This window comes from Danio rerio, chromosome 20 (genome assembly GCF_052040795.2).
Source record: "Danio rerio strain M-AB ecotype USA chromosome 20, GRCz13ab, whole genome shotgun sequence".
Taxonomy (NCBI): Eukaryota; Metazoa; Chordata; class Actinopteri; order Cypriniformes; family Danionidae; genus Danio; species Danio rerio.
This window is the reverse complement of record NC_141040.1, coordinates 51,060,053-51,076,332: the sequence shown is the minus strand read 5'-3', so window position 1 is coordinate 51,076,332 and position 16,280 is coordinate 51,060,053. Positions and strand designations below refer to the sequence as shown.

At 41.6% G+C, this 16,280-nt stretch overlaps 1 protein-coding gene across 8 annotated transcripts in view; it reads right to left on the bottom strand.

Annotated features, from left to right (window-relative positions):
* Window positions 1-16,280, bottom strand: part of lpin1b (lipin 1b) — a 67,086-nt gene that overhangs the window by 24,040 nt on the left and 26,766 nt on the right. For all 8 annotated transcript variants that reach the window (XR_015518917.1, XR_015518918.1, XR_015518919.1 and 5 more), the window contains exons 7-11: window positions 7,597-7,873; window positions 7,393-7,486; window positions 5,697-5,848; window positions 1,273-1,366; window positions 1,114-1,183 (exon numbers count right to left, since the gene is read on the bottom strand). Coding sequence is in view for 3 of the 8 variants with exons in the window: in XM_087298741.1 (XP_087154867.1) it covers window positions 1,114-1,183; window positions 1,273-1,366; window positions 5,697-5,848; window positions 7,393-7,486; window positions 7,597-7,873 (687 nt within the window). In the remaining 5 variants the exon portion in view is untranslated. The remainder of the gene's footprint in view (window positions 1-1,113; window positions 1,184-1,272; window positions 1,367-5,696; window positions 5,849-7,392; window positions 7,487-7,596; window positions 7,874-16,280) is intronic.

Below are 16,280 nucleotides of genomic sequence, written 5' to 3'. Positions count from 1 at the left end.
AGTATATTATATTATGCATGCATACTCATTTCACATACTATTACTTAAATGAGGTTATTAAATATTATAATGCTGTGATGCTTAAATTAAGATTATTTTAAAATAATTTTACATTATTTTACCTAAATTATTGAGTGATTTAAAGCAATTAATACTTGATTTAACTGCTCTTTTTTACATGTAATAATCAGCCTTTTTGTTTAATAGATAACTATAATTCTGATTAAATAACACTTTTGTAAAGCTTATAGTAAAAGCATAATGAGACCGCCATTGCATTACAAGTTTGTCACAAAATGCTGCACTTTTGAAAAAAAATCTGAAACATATTTTATTGAACTGCTCTGCTTTTAATGTTTGAAGAAGACTTTTTTATAAAGTGGACTCATTATTTAGCATGCAGTCAAGCCAAAAATTATTCATAATTCTGACTTAAAGTTTTGTTCAAATGTAAATAAAAGCAGAGTAATATTTTTTACACAATGATCCCTCTTGTACATCATCTTATCATCTTTTGGGAGAAGACTGTGTCCTTTACGGTCAAAAAAAACCCTTTCTGGTTGAATAAAAGTAACTTTAAATTACTTTCCAGGGTTATGAATAATTTCAGGCCTGACTGTATATCAGAATTATTCCCTTTAAATCTGCCAGAAAAGGTTTTAGAAGTTTTATCATAAATTAATGTACATTTTCTGACATAACATAACTTAGTTAAATAGCTTTTATTGTATTTATTATATTTGTGTTTCTCTGAATTGTTATTGCCATCAATATTAATAATAAAGAAAAGATACAATGAGATTTAATTAAGAAAAAAATGTGACTCAGTGAATCAGTTTTTGGAAATAGTTAACCGAATAAATGATTTTGCTGATTGAATGTATCAGATGAGAGAATCAGGCTAATCAGATTAGCTGTTAGTTACTAGATAATTAGTTAAATTTATTAGTAAGTAATAAAGTTATGGTAACTAATGACCTGAACTTTTCTGAATTTGATTGTAATGCAATAATGTGCACCTTTTGTAAAGCTGCTATACAAATAAACTTGAATTGAATTGAATAATGTACAGTACAGAAAGACACTGATGTGTAAGACTGTCTGTGTGTGTACCTTAGGCAATGGTTTCTGGAAGGCTTGCATGGCCAGCATAATCGGTGCAGCAGTGCTCCAGTTATAATATCTGCACAGATACAAGAAATACATTTAGCATCTGTTATTTCAGCCCAAGAAAAACAAGAAAAGAATCCATTACTGTAATGTGACACTCACTTAGAGCCGATCTTCACCACAAGATTAGGGTCATTAATGATGGATGGATTATCTGAAAACTGCTGAAAGGACACAGACTTCTGCTGGAAATGCTCTGAATGAAAAAAGAGGGAAAGAGAATCAATATTTATGAATTCACGAGTGAGCGAATGTGCAGCCATAACTCAAAACAGTTGGGATGTTGTTTTGTAAATTGTAATAAATTCTAGATTATGTGATTTGTAAAAAAAACTAAATTCAGATCTTCTTATTAACATTTTGGTCAAAAAACATTGTTACGTCCTGTGACTTTCATTTTTGTTTCTATATTGCAGTGTTTCTGTTTCCTGATTTCTTTTGTTTACAGATTGATGCCACCTGAGTCTAATTTGCGCAGCTGATCAACTGAGCTATAAAGACTGGCTGCAACCGACCAGAAGGCAAGGGAGAGGGGAGATGACATGTCTCACTTGAGCTGCTCCAGTCCCAGATACCAGGGGCTTCTGACTTCTAGTGGTTTCATGTTTATAATGTAAAGTAAGTTGCTGGTATGAGTAAAGTGTGGGGTTTTATTTTATTTTAAAACCTTTTTCTCCTGTTTTGGTGGGTAGACAGGGAGAAAGGGGAGTAATATGTATTTTCTATCTTTTGGAAATGTTTATTTTGTTAGGTAAGTTAGTTTGTCTTAAATTAGTTATTGGTTGTTTTGTTTGTTATTTTGGACCCCCGTATCCTGAGGTATTATTTTTGTTTTGTATTGATTCTTTAAAATTTAGGAAATATTATTTCAATTGATCACACAATAAATCAATGGTTGCCTGATGGTGATCAGAATATTAAGGATTTGACTTTTGATTCTGGGTCTGGAAGCGGTACTCTCCCCTCTTCCTTCATTTGTTCGTTCCTTGCTGTGTTTTGCCTTTAGATTTAAGTGGGAACGTAACAACATCAATTTCAAAAGTATTTGAAAAACAGAGACAAATTATCTTTGCTCCAACAGAGCCCCCCGCCCCACTGCACCATTTCTATACAATATTTTATGCCCATTTTTTTTTTTTTACACAGGATGTACAGCAATATACAAATATATTTACACATGAAAAAGAATTAAAGGATTAAAATGTTACAAAAATTAGTATTTTCTACACATAAAAACCACTACCTCCATGCCTTCTTCATCTCGAGGGGCTTTTTTCTGTTTATTCATGACAATGTGCATGTGTATAATGTTATTATTATTAGCAGTATTATTTATTATATGCTTATTTATATTAGTTTTAATAAAAACAAGTTTAGATTTGTCCACCTGTCAGGTTTTGGAGATGTATTCATCACCATATGGGGCATAAGAACAGGACGTGTGTTTGAATATACTGTAACTCAGTGTTTTGACCACACTTCGTTGTTATTGTTCATTTATTAATTTACTGGAAATTAGAACTGAATTTAGAAATAGTTTTGGAACGAATCTTTGCGCTTAACAAACAAAATTAAATATGTGGGCTAATGGATGTCTTCGGTGGAGTGAGTACAACACTGTTTCCTTATCTACGAAAGTAAAGGAGTAAAGAGGTAAAGTAAAGAGAAAGTAAAGAGGCTGAATGTAGCTGGCTCGTTCATTATCCTCGTACTGCAGATGGTTTGTTTAATTGTTTGCTCGCTAGTGAAGCGTTCAGTTTTTCCACTTATAAAGTCCGCCATGTAAATAGCAAACGTTTCATTGCACGACACAACTGACAATTAAAGGGAATGTGAGATGAGACTCTGCTTGGTTTATTGCACGTTGTGCTCAAAACACATCCATAACTCATTAAGGGTGCTTTCACACCTGTGAATTGATTCAGTTGTTCCGAAACAGAAATTACACATGTTACATTGTTGCTCTTTGCTCATGGAGCAGTTCGCTTTCAAACTGCAAAGTTTCTAATCGGACCAAAAGAGCTAAACAAGTCATGTGTGAGTAAACTCCCATGATGTTGGATGTTGGACTTGTGAGTCCGTGTGAGTCCTGCTCAGCTGTCAGGAGAGGTGGTGGTTTGATGGTGTCTGACAAGGTGCGCGCGAAAGAGTGTCTGAAGAGTGAGGAGAGATGTGGTGAGAAGGGTGCGCGACGTAGGCTATTTGAGGACCGGGAGGGAGACGCGAGATTACCGGGAGATTATCACTCGTTTGCGGGCATCCGGGAGACTCGTAAAACTTCCCGCCCTACTCATAATTCTCTCTTCATATAGCCGTAAGCCTATTACATATCCTTAATACACTGTGATATAACTGCGCTTGGATCGTATCGCTTTCTCACTGCAATCGATCCGCTCCAGAGTTCATTTCAATCGAGCCGAGTTCACCTCATTCAAGCGATCTCGGACCGTTTGATTTGGCACGGCATCTAGCGCAATTGCAGGTTTCACATATTATTTTTCCATCCTTAAAATAACAAAAGTAGCAAAAGTTTGCTTACAGTGTTCACGTGTTTACACACAGAGAGCAGCATTTACAGCGGATCTTTCAATATTGTAGTGATATTAACGTACTGTAAACTAAGTAACTTAGAAATAATTTTGACTAGGGTCTGTCTCTAAACACTGAAAGAGGACTGCTGACCATACCAACTATAACTTTGCCATCTGAATGAACAAAGAAGACAGGATAATCAACACATACTGGAGCTGCGTCTTTTTTTAAAGAAGACAAGCAGCAAATCCGTACCTCACCATAGATGAGAAATGCTCTCGAGTAAAAAATGTTCCAAACAAATGCATTTCTGCCGCGCGTCGCGTCTACAGATCCACACGTGACTCCAGCAGCGCTCTCATAGAAAGAAAATGAAACAAAACCTTCACACTATGAAAGCAACACTGGCGACCCGTATCTCCAAACAATTCTTATTCTTTTCCCACAACTTTTGGCAACAAGACTTGTGTCGTCTCTCTGCTGTCTGAACACTGTTTCAGGTATAGTCTAAGAAAGCTAGCGTGCATATTAATAAAGTTGCAGCACATACCTAATAGAGCGCGCTGATTGGTTTGAACCAAGCCATACTCATAAATGAATGCAACACACTCAGAGACGTAATACAGGACACTCTGGCACAGACGTCCAGTCTACACGCTGGAATACACGCTAAGATCTCATGGCCGTGACACAGCTTCAAAAATTCGTTTCAATCCAGAAGTACGAATTTTATCGAAATAACGCAAAAACAACCAATTTACACTTTTTAGTGTAATATATGTGTCCTAATAGGGTTTTTAGCAGTGTGGGACACATACGACTGTCAACAGCTCAAAAAATGTGTTTTGGTGTTTCGTGACCCTTTAATGCTTTTGTGCCATGGGCTTTAGTCTTTGCGCCTAGATAGCTAAAATAGAGCCCTTAGTCTTAAATACACAATGAATGAGTGAAAACCACAGCAGATTCACGCCATTAGTATTTATTTTCAGCTAAAAGGGGGGGAGGGGTGGGGGGAGTGGCGGGTAAACAACCAATGCATAACATTTCTGTAATTTATCACACGCCTGCAATATCGTTTTAATGATAATTTTGGGGAAAATGAAAATGATAGAGGCGAGGTAGTGGCGCAGTAGGTAGTGCTGTCGCCTCACAGCAAGAAGGTCGCTGTGTCACTGGTTTGAACCTCGGCTCAGTTGGCGTTTCTGTGTGGAGTTTGCATGTTCTCCCTGCCTTCGCTTGGGTTTGCTCCGGTTTCCCCCACAGTCCAAAGACATGCGGTACAGGTGAATTGGGTAGGCTAAATTGTCAGTAGTGTATGAGTGTGTGTGTGAATCTGTGTATGGATGTTTCCCAGAGATGGGTTGCGGCTGGAAGGGCATTCGCTGCGTAAAAACTTGCTGGATAAGTTGGCGGTTCATTCTGCTGTGGTGACCCCGGATTAATAAAGGGACTAAGCCGACAAGAAAATGAATAAATGAATGAATGAAAATGATGGGGGTGAGTAACTAATAACAGATTTTTGGGTGAACTAACTCTTCAAAACATTGGCATCTGTTCTTTTGTCACTAAACAAGTCAAACGTTCCTGATTTTATTGCATTTTACAAAAAACATCACAGCATTTTTTTAAAATTGAGGTTGTAAGCCTCCACCGCGGTGACTGAAGCTCTGCACAAGACTTTTGGCCAGCGGAGAAATTAAAATGGTCGTGCCCAACTGAGTCTGGTTCTCTCAAGGTTTTTTTTCTTCACTCCCATCAGGTGAAGTTTTTTTATTAGTTTATTATTATTTTATTATTTTATTATTATTATTAGTTTATTATTTATGTGAAGCTGCTTTGACACAATCTACATTGTAAAAGTGCTATACAAATAAAGCTGAATTGAATGGAATTGAATAAGAGCACAATGCAAACCCAGAGTTGAATGTTTAATGAATGCATCACAAGCATGTTGTGCATAATGAATGTGGCGCGCTGATAACGAGTCTGTGCACCTTTAGTGATGTCTCTGTTTTCGGTCAGGCCTCCGCACAGAGAGATGGCCATGGACGGCAGGTCGTAGCTGTCGACTCCACTGTCAGCTCCTGAGCTGCACATAGACTGAGGAGAGACGGTCACACGGTCCTCACCGTAACGCTCTGATCCACTGACAAAACACAGGCAAACAAACAATACTAACTTTAACAGTTGCTTTAAGCGCTACTAAATGTAAATACATTTCAGGGATAGGCACAGATATGGAAAATTTCGATGATACCAATTACTTATAACTCGCCCCACATTGAATCTGTGCCTGTACAAATCTGCAGATTATTTAGCCCATACATACATACAGTAGTCAACATTTGAAGTGGATCAAAAAGATTTTAAAAATCATCCTAAGACAAGAATGAGTGTTAAGCAATAGATTTAGAACAACTTTGAAAAAAAGTTTTGATCCCCTGCAAATGTTGATTATGAATTTTTAAATTAATTTCAGAAATATTATGAAATAATATGCAAATATTTACATTTATTTTCTGTATTTTAGTAGATAAGTCATATGAGAGACATACTTTGCTTACCAAACAAGTGTTTCTAAATTGGATTTGCAGTGTTAACGTTACATTACATAAAAGTTAAAAAGGTATTGGCTAAGCATGAATGTATGCACTAAACTAAACTGAAAATGCTTTGTAATATTATTTATTATTTTATTAACAATATAAAATAATTTTGTACATTGTTTTCAATTTACTCTATAACCTAAACCATACTGATTTAAAAAAAAGCACAAGCCAATTAAAAGCCACATTTTGTTAACAGTAAAATTATATTGACAGTATACGACTCTCTTACGATTGATCATTTTTAGCGGATGAAAATTCGATGCAAAATTAATACAAAGTTTTCCTAGTCTCATTACAAAAAAACTAAATGTAAGCAAATACAGTGAACAAATAATTGTATTTTTTAAGGAATCTTCAAAAAAACATATAGTTGTTTTTTCCCCCAAAAATGATGATGTCCTCTTTTTTCCATGATGAAAAACCCATCAGGCAACTCTTCTAAAGTGTGTCTGCTGTGTGTCATGTGTATAGTACCAACTTAAAAATTCAGAAGTGTGGAATTAATCCAGAATTTATTGGACAATAATTTATTTAAAATTAAAAATATGCATTTATTTGATACCAATACTGACATAGCTGTCAATATATTGTGCATCACTAATATATTTGATTAACCTGAAATAACCGACTGTATCATTTGATACACATGTTTTTAAAGCCTCTAAATTAACATAATCTAACATAATCCAAACTTTGGTTAAAAAAGATAAATTTTTCCTTAGTTATTATGTTTTGATAAGTAAACAATAGCTTTTAGTAGGATTGTAAAAACATCTCCATACAGGAAATGGCTTAGGTGTCTCCGTGCTGATAAATCATTACTGATTTTTTTCTCAATAACATGAATAATATTCATATTGTTAATAAAATGATAACTTGCTCATTTAATCGCTTACGGTAGTGTATGTTAACACTTGTAGATTGCTTGTTAAAAAATGTCCAATTGAGTACTATGGGAGCCATAAAAGCTCAAATATGGTACTTAACAAAGAAAGAAATGCAATGGATAATTGTCTAAAGGTTCAGTACACTATAAAGAAAAACTCTAGCCATACAGAGATGTCAAATTATGATTACAAACCTTTTAGGGAAATAAAGTGCCGCCACCTCTGGCTCCAGATCTTTAATATCATCTAGATATACGCCATCAGAACCCAGATGGCAGCTTTTCTTATCTGCATTGGAACACACACACACACACACACACACACACACAAACAAATAAATAAATAAATTATGTTTATAAAACAAAGCTTTTAACCATTAAAACGATGCAGCACCTAACCTTTTCTTTTCAAGAAAGATTCTGTCTTATTCTGAGGGCGGGGCCCAGTATTTGCTCCTCCCACTTCTGTCTCTGACATCACAGAAGCTCTTCGTATCATATGCTGCTTTTCACACTCTTTCTCTGCATTTGTTTGGCCGTCAGCATATAACGTCCTGTTTCTGTGGTGTTGATGTGTGTCCGATTCAGTGATGACTCTGAAATGTGTGTTGTCAGAGACAGGGATTGACAGTGGGCACGAGGGCAGCGCGGTTGGTTTTGCTGGCAGAAATGATGGCTGTAAACACACAGTTTTATTACGGAGTTAGTATGAGTTTAATATATGAAAGGAAGTTCAAATCATACGTATGTTATAGTTGATTAGTTAGTTAGATGTAGACCAGGGGTGGCCAACCCTGTTCCTGGAGAGCCACCTTCCTGCAGATTTCAGTTGCAACCCATATCAAACACACCTGAACCAATTAATTAGGACCTGAACACCACGTGATAATTACAGGCAGGTGTGTTTGATATGGGTTGCAACTGAAATCTGCAGGAAGGGGGATCTCCAGGAACAGGAATGGCCACCCCTGATGTAGACATACTGTGGGGAAAATAAGTATCGAACACGTCCTGTTTTTTTCCTGGGAATAACAGGTAAAAATGTCCACCCTGGTTTCATCTTCATCCTCCCGCTGATGTAGATGTTGGACTGAAGCAGCTGATGTTCATTTACAATGATGAAGATGATTGATGAAGAACTACTGAGAGATTTCAGCTGCTGTCTGGGCTTTCACTGACTTTCTACACCTCCCTTTCTTCATGTGTTCAATACTTTTCCCCTGTGGCATTTCACTTTACTACACATAACTTAATTTGTAAACTAATTAGTTTTGTTTTCTTCATATATGGATTTCTTTGGTTGTTACCAACATTCGGTGAAAATTTCAAGTCAACGACTCCTGTAGAAATATGTTTTCTGAGAAAAATGGTGACGTGTTCAATACTTATTTCCCCCATACAGACATTCAATACTTCAATATATCATGGTAATGAACATGCACAATACTGATATAGTGGACACTTCAAAATACCATGAAACATTGTTTATTATTAAACTCTTTAGAGTGTTTTTTAAAATAATCACAATGTTTTTGAAGTGGTTTTCATAATGACTAGAAACATAATTTCTTAGCTTAATGGTTCAAATTAGGTTTCAAGGTGCTCTCTAAAACCACTGGTTCTCCTACACTGCGTAATATTACTCCGTCTGGTGCTGGCATAGTACAGCAGCAGTTTCTTGACTATTATGCCAGAATGAGAGAATAGTTCCAAGCAATGTTGGCCTAGAACAGGGATGGGGAACCTTTTTTCTATCAAGGGCCATTTACATTTTTGTAACATCGTTTAGGGGCCATACTAAATTATAGGGCTGCCCCATTATGGGAAAAATCATTATCACGATAATTTTGGTCATAATTGTAATCGATTATTCAAAATGATTATCAGTTGAAGTCAAAATTATTCGCCCTCCTGTGAATTTTTTTTTTTTAATAAATATTTCCCAAATGATGTTTAACCAAGCGGCAACCTCCCGCTCTCTCTCAGGAAGCCAATACGGAAGTAACTAAAACTGCAATTCATCCGAAATTCCGCTAGTCCTGGCCGCTCCTGGCTCCAAAACAGAGCAAATTTCAATTGAGCCCACTGTTAGAATGGCCAACTTTACAACAGAAAAAAAAGGTGTTTACAGCCTGGTACAAAAAACGATTTTGGTTAATACAGCTAATATTACCCTTCATGACAACTGTGAGGAGGGTGAATTTTTTTATAACTCATCCGTTTCCTTTATATTAAGTTATATTAAGTTTGCATAATTAAGGGAGTGGCCACTTGATTGACAGCTAGGTCTCGCTGGTCGCCGTTACGTCACCTCAGCTGAATCCTGCAGATTAGCCACTGAACTCTGCATATTTATCGTATTTCTGTATTGTTTTATGTGGCTTTACACAGTCAACTGCCTTTTGGACTTTCCTACAATTATTAGATGGCATGGCATGCTGAGTGCACTTAATTGTGCTCACAAACCATTAACGTGGCCTCCGTTTCCCATGTGAGTAAAGTTACATACTTATATACCATCTCTATACATGTATTTGTTTTATTTAAGATCATTTATCGTTTATATTTATATTTAGAGCTGTAATGCACTTCTGAATCTGTCAGATTGATTAGCTGTAGGCTCTAGAACAGTCATCTGAAGCGTTGTCATACAGTGTTATGCTGGATTTCATCAATAGTCTTACATTAACTAACATAGACTATATCTGAAGTGTTTGGAAGTAATTCGCGTTTTCCTCCTGTTGAGAAACGTCATAAGAACAATGTTTAGTGGCTCAATGTATTACAGCAGTGGTTTTAAAAGTCTAAAAACTTTATTGATATAGTGTACAACCAAGCACAACTGGTCAGAATACAAACGAGTCACAGGTGATAAAGTATTAAGCGTTCTCCCAAAGTAAACCAGGTGTCTGAACCAGGTCCAAGCAAACTGTCAGCAGGTGTCTGTAGCTCCGCTCACTCTCCGCCTCTTTGCCCTTGTTTGGTATCCCGCCGTGGGTGTTATGACGCGCGAACAAAATGGCGACGGTTGGCCGCGCCTACTTGTGGCTTCTTTTGCGCTCTTTAGAAACCTATGGGTGACGTCACGGATACTACGTCCATATATTTTACAGTCTATGTGTTTAACAGAGGAAGTTTTTACAGTATTTCCTATAATATTTTTTCTTCTGGAAAAAGTCCTATTTGTTTTATTTTGGCTAGAATAAAAGCAGTTTTTAATATTTTGAACCCTATTTAACGTCAATATAATTAGCCCCATTAAGCAATATATGTTTTTGGTTGTCTGCAAAAGAAACTACTATTGAACGATGACTTACCTAATACCACTAGTTAAGCTTTTAAATGTCACTTTAAGCTGAATACTAGTATCTTGAAAAATATCAAGTAAAATATTATTTACTGTCATCATAGCAAAGATAAAAGAAATCAGTTATTAGAAATGAGCTATTAAATCTGTTATGTTTAAAAATGGGTTGAAAATAAATCTTTCCATTAAACAGAAATTGGGGGGAAAGGGTCGCTAATAATTCAGGAGGGCAAATAAATCTGATTTTATATATGCAGTTATTTTCCTCCCTGTAAATAAGAAAAGGGAAATAAATACAATAGAATAAAAACATGAAACAAACTGTGCTTTAAGCATCTTTACTGTAAGAAAAACTCTTCCGCTGCAAAAGTCCTTCAGTCAAGAGCAGTGAGGGATTTTTTCCATTTGTTGTTTGATTAATAATAAAAACAGTCAGCAGCAGGAAATTGTGCACTGTCACTTTAAGAATAGTGTGGTTCAGATATGGTTTCTCTTTCACATGTCTTTAGATTCTCAACTTGTTTGTTACACAAATGAGAGTTATTATGAATAATCAGTAAACATCGCGTTCTGACACAAATGTACATGTATTTGACCTTTAAAGCGCTCTCATTAAGATGGCGTTAGATACACAACAAGCATGCCATGCGGTTTGTTCGCGCTATTAAAAATATGAATGATTCGAACCTATCTCAATGAATGATGCACATCCCGTGCTGCAAACGTTACATTACAGCACATGCTTTTAGTCATTTTCATGTGAAACTGAGCTTTCCAGAGCAACAAATGTGTACAACAGTCACTTTCTACAACAGAAATTTATTTATTAATTTTTTCCTGAGGGGTGATTTTGAATTGACGGATGGGGCCGGATCAAATGGTCTCGCGGGCCGCATTCGGCCCGGAGGCTGGATGTTCCCCACCCCTCGCCTAGAAAAGAGTACGTTTTCATTTTCCATTGGTTTTATTGTACAGTGTAACTACAGAAAGTCTTTTTTGAAAATTTTGAGCGAAATGCTAATGGTCTAATCAGATTCAATTCATTAAGCTAAGCTAAGCCGAAAGTGATGCCGCTAGAACAAGAAATTAACTGAACGTATCAAAAACTGGTTTAAATAGGTGACAATAGGTGAAGTGGTTTTTTAAAAATTTAACAAGTTAATCCAGTGTACTACATGCTGAAATATTGACTTAAAATTCAGCGACTATTAATAGGCCTCTCGTTCACTAATACTGTGCAATAAGGCTCTAAATCAGGGGTCACCAAACTTGTTCCTGGAGGGCCGGTGTCCTGCAGATTTGAGCTCCAATCATAATCAAACACACCTGAACAAGCTAATCAAGGTCTTACTAGGTATACTTGAAACCCCCAGGCAAGTGTGTAAAGGCAAGTTGGAGCTAAACCCTGGAGGGACACCGGCCCTCCAAGACCAGGATTGGTGACCCCTGCTCTAAATCGAACATTAGTTAATTTAACTAACTCATTTTCAAAAGTACAAAAGCTTTTATCAATTTTAGTTGATGACAAATTCTTATTTAATGCCTAATAATAAGGGATGTAACGGTATCAGAATTTCACGGTACGATAATACCTCGGTATGAATGGCACCATACGGTATTTATTGAATAATTTACAGGAAAAACAAAACTAATGAAAAGGCTCGAAAAAAAGTGCCAAAAGTGTTTATTTACCTTAGCACTGAACATATCAATGACATACAAATTAGCCATCTATCTGTAAGTTTCGAAACAGGAACTTCAATTTTTCAATTTTATTAACAAAAAACTAATAAACCATATAAAAAAATAAAGTTTCAACTTAGTATCGTTGAAAACTCATCACATTAAACATTTAATCACTCACTCACTAAGATAGCGATGGGTTTTTTAAGGAAAATTATCATATAACTATAATCTGGTAAAAGCTGGGTTCCCCTTCGGGGGGAACTTCAGCACTATAAGTGGATTTGATTTGTAAAATCCACGCATTGGGAGGTTCGGTTCAGAAGCTACTCGTCTGAAAGAGTATTGAACGGGCCAATTAAGAATGAATTGGCAGCGCAAGCCTGCGCAGGTGAGCGGCATAAGCAATCAACTGAGTATATAAGCTCACCTGGCGCCAGCAGACGCTATCCTTTTCGCTTCAGAGACTTTCTGATCGAGTCGATGAGGGTTCCTCCTGCTGTGACCAGCGATTCTGAGCGAACGAGAGCATTCTCCCGGTCCAGAGTGTGTACACGCAGTGGCAGACGGTCGAGCTGGGTTTCTCCCTTGTCTGGCGTTCTTTGGGTCCGGTCCTCCAGAGCGGTGCGTATAAAGTTGCAAACTTCACAGAAAGAGCAACACAGTCGTGCAGCACGTCCTTATCAGGACGGCGCTCCGACTGTGCGTTTCTGGATGCGGTGGTTTCCTGTCCTCGGATGATGGGCGCGGGCACTGCGTTACATGTCTGGGGGTCCAGCATGTTAATGCGCTGCTTGCGGGCAGTTCATGTCGTCATTGCGATGCCATGACTGTTGCGCAAGATCGCGGTTAGCCTTTGCAAAAAGGTGAACCACCCCAGTTGTCCCCTGCTCTGCAGCGGGCACTCGGGCAGATCTGAGGGTTTCAGCGAGAGATAATCCGTCGCCCACGGGCCCGCGGACCTCCCGCTCCTCTAAGCGCTCCATCCAAGCTTCGGGCGGGGGAAGCGATCCGTCTAACAGATGGTAGCCCTTACGCCCGATGACACCGGAGACCAGATGTCCACCGCGGCATCGGAGGGTGGGCTTTCATTGTCCGATGATGATCCAGACCCGCTCGCCCCCTTCGGGCTGGTGAGCGCTGTCACTACGGATCCTGAAACGGACATGTTAGCCGTGCTTTCCCGGGCTGCTTCGGCCGTGGGTTGGAGATGGTTTATCCCCCAGCTCCGCGGCCGGACCGACTAGAGGGGCGTTCCCTTCTTCCCGGAGGTGCACAGTAGGCTCACGCGGTCTTGTAAAGCACTTTTTTCTGCTCGTGCTGCGTGTTCCTCCACCCTAACCACTCTTGACGGTGAAACAGCCAGGGGGTATGTGGCGATTCCTCAGGTTGAGTGCGCGATGGCGGTAAATCCGCGCGGCGCCTCTTCTTGGCGGGGTCCGCCTCGTCTCCCATCCAAAGCCTGTAAGTTATCTACCTCCCTCGGAGCTAGAGCTTACATAGCTGCGGGCCAGGCTGCTTCCGCCTTGCATGCGATAGCCACCTACCAGCGCTACCAAGCGCAGGCGCTGGCCGAGCTGCACGAGGGTGGGTCCAACCCAGGCTTACGAGCTTCGCACCGCCGCCGACTTAGCTCTTCGGACTACTGAGTCCGCTGCGTGTGCGTTGGGGAGGACGATGTCCACATTAGTGGTCCAGGAGCGCCACCCCTGGCTGATATGCGCAAAGTCGACAAAGTCCGCTTTCTTGACTTCCCCATATCCCCAGCCAGGTTCGGCGACACTGTCTGTGAATTCACCCAGGAATTCAAGGCGGTGAGAGAGCAGTTGGTGGGTGATGTCTTATCGGCGGTCCGTAGCCCGCTCCGCCCGCCGTGCCATTCATACCTGCTCCTCGCCGAAGGCGCCCGCCTACGAGAGCTGCTCCGCCCCCGCACACGCCTCAGGCGAAGCGAGCGCGTCGGGCACCTCGGAAGCAGGCAGCCCCCCTGCCCAGAACGCCGCTAAGTCCGGCAACGGACCGCGAAGCGCCCCTGGGACAGGCCATCTGGAGAAGAGGAAACTTGCTCTTTCCCCGCTGGAGGGCGGGGCCCCATTTCCAACGGCACTTTTTACTGCCATGAAAACATTATGAAAGGGCACTTTTCACTTCCCCAGATGTGACAGCCCGAAATCTGCCAGTCTGGGACGCTATGCTTTCTAGCTTGCAGATTCGGTGCGTTTCGCCAGTGGCTCACGAGCGCTGGGAGGACGGTCTCCTTTCTCCCACCCCTCGAGCCTCTCCTCCGGAGCTCGGGTTTGGAGTGAGAGCAAATATCTCACCTCCAGCTTTTCCGTGGGACCCGCGAGCTTCCCGGATCAGCACACCCACTCCGCGCTGCCCCACTGCTGGTACGTCAGCGATTGTAGCGATGAGTCCATTAGCGAGAGCTCTGCCTGCCTGGTTAGCGCGGGCCAGCTCTTCGCGGTGGCTCATACGCACAATCAGACTCGGCTATGCGATTCAGTTCGCGAAACGGCCCCCCAAGTCACGGGTGTGTATTCACCAGGGTCAGCCCCCTGTCCGCCCCTGTCTTGCGAGAGGAGATTGCTGTCCTCCTGGCGAAGGATACAATCGAGCCGCTCCCTCCAGCCGAGATGGAGAGTGGGTTTTACAGCCCACGCTTCATCGTGCCCAAAAAGAGCGGTGGGTCACGGCCAATCCTAGATCTGCGCGTTTTGAACCGCTGCCTGCACAAGCTGCCGTTCAGAATGCTCACGCAGAAGCGCATCCTCCGGTGCGTTCGTCCTCTGGGTTGGTCTGCAGCATTAGACCTGATGGACGCGTATTTCCATGTCTCCACTCTTCCTCGCCACCGACAGTTTCTGCGGTTTGCGTTTGAAGGTCGAGCTTGGCAATACAAAGCCCTCCCCTTCGGGCTCTCTCTGTCTCCGCGGGTCCTCACCAAGCCCGCGGAGGGTGCCTCAGCGCCCCTTCGGCTCGCGGGCATCTGCATACTCAATTTCTTTACGACTGGCTGATTTTTGCCCTCTCTCGGAGCAGTTGATTATGCACAGAGACAAAGTGCTCTGGCACTTCCACCTGTGGGGGTTTCAGGTCAACCGAGAAAAGAGCAAACTCGCCCCCGTGCAGAGGATCTCTTCTCTCGGGCTGGAGCTGGACTCGGTCACCATGGCAGCGCGCCTCTCCGGAGAGCGCGCTCAGCTGATGCTGTACTGTCTGAGAGAGCTCGACAGTAAAATAGTGGTCCCACTGAAACTATTTCAGAGGCTCCTGGGGCATATGGCATCCGCAGCCGCTTCATGCCGCTCGGATTATTCTATATGAGACCACTTCAGCACTGGCTTCACGATCGAGTCCCCAGACGCGCATGGCACGCGCGCGCACACCGAGAGTCTGTTACTGCGCTGTGTCGCCGCGCCCTCAGCCCTTGGAGCGACCCCTCGTTCCTACAGGCCTGGGTGTCTCTAGAACAGGCGTCCAGTCTTGTTGTCGTTTCAGCAGACACTTCCAACACGGGCTGGGGGGCTGTGCGTTGCGGGCATGCGGCTGCGGACCTGTGGAAAGGTACCCAGTTGCATTGGCATATCGCCTGGAGCTGTTGGCAGTGTTCCTCGCTCTCCACCGTTTTTTTCCGGTGCTGGAGCGGCAACACGTGCTGGTCAGGACGGACAGTACGGCGGTGGTGGCGTATATCAGCCGTATAGGGGGTATGCGCTCTCGCCGCATGTCTCAGCTCGCCCGCCGTCTGCTCCTCTGGAGTCATCCGCGGCTGAAATCGCTGCACACCATTCATATTAAGGCAAGCTCAACCGTGCAGCCGATGCGCTCTTACGGCAGCCTTGCGTCCTGGAGAATGGAGACTCCACCCCGAGTCTGTTCAGCTGATATGGGCGCGATTCGGGGAAGCCCAGATCGATCTGTTGCTTCCCCCGAGATCGCTCATTGCTAGTTGTTCTTTCCCTGACCGAGTGCTCTCGGCACGGATGCACTGGCTTACAGCTGGCCTCGGGGCACGCGCAAATACGCGTTTCCCCCAGTGAGCCTGCTCGCGCAGTTACTGTGCAAGGTCAGGAAGAGGACGAGGAACAGG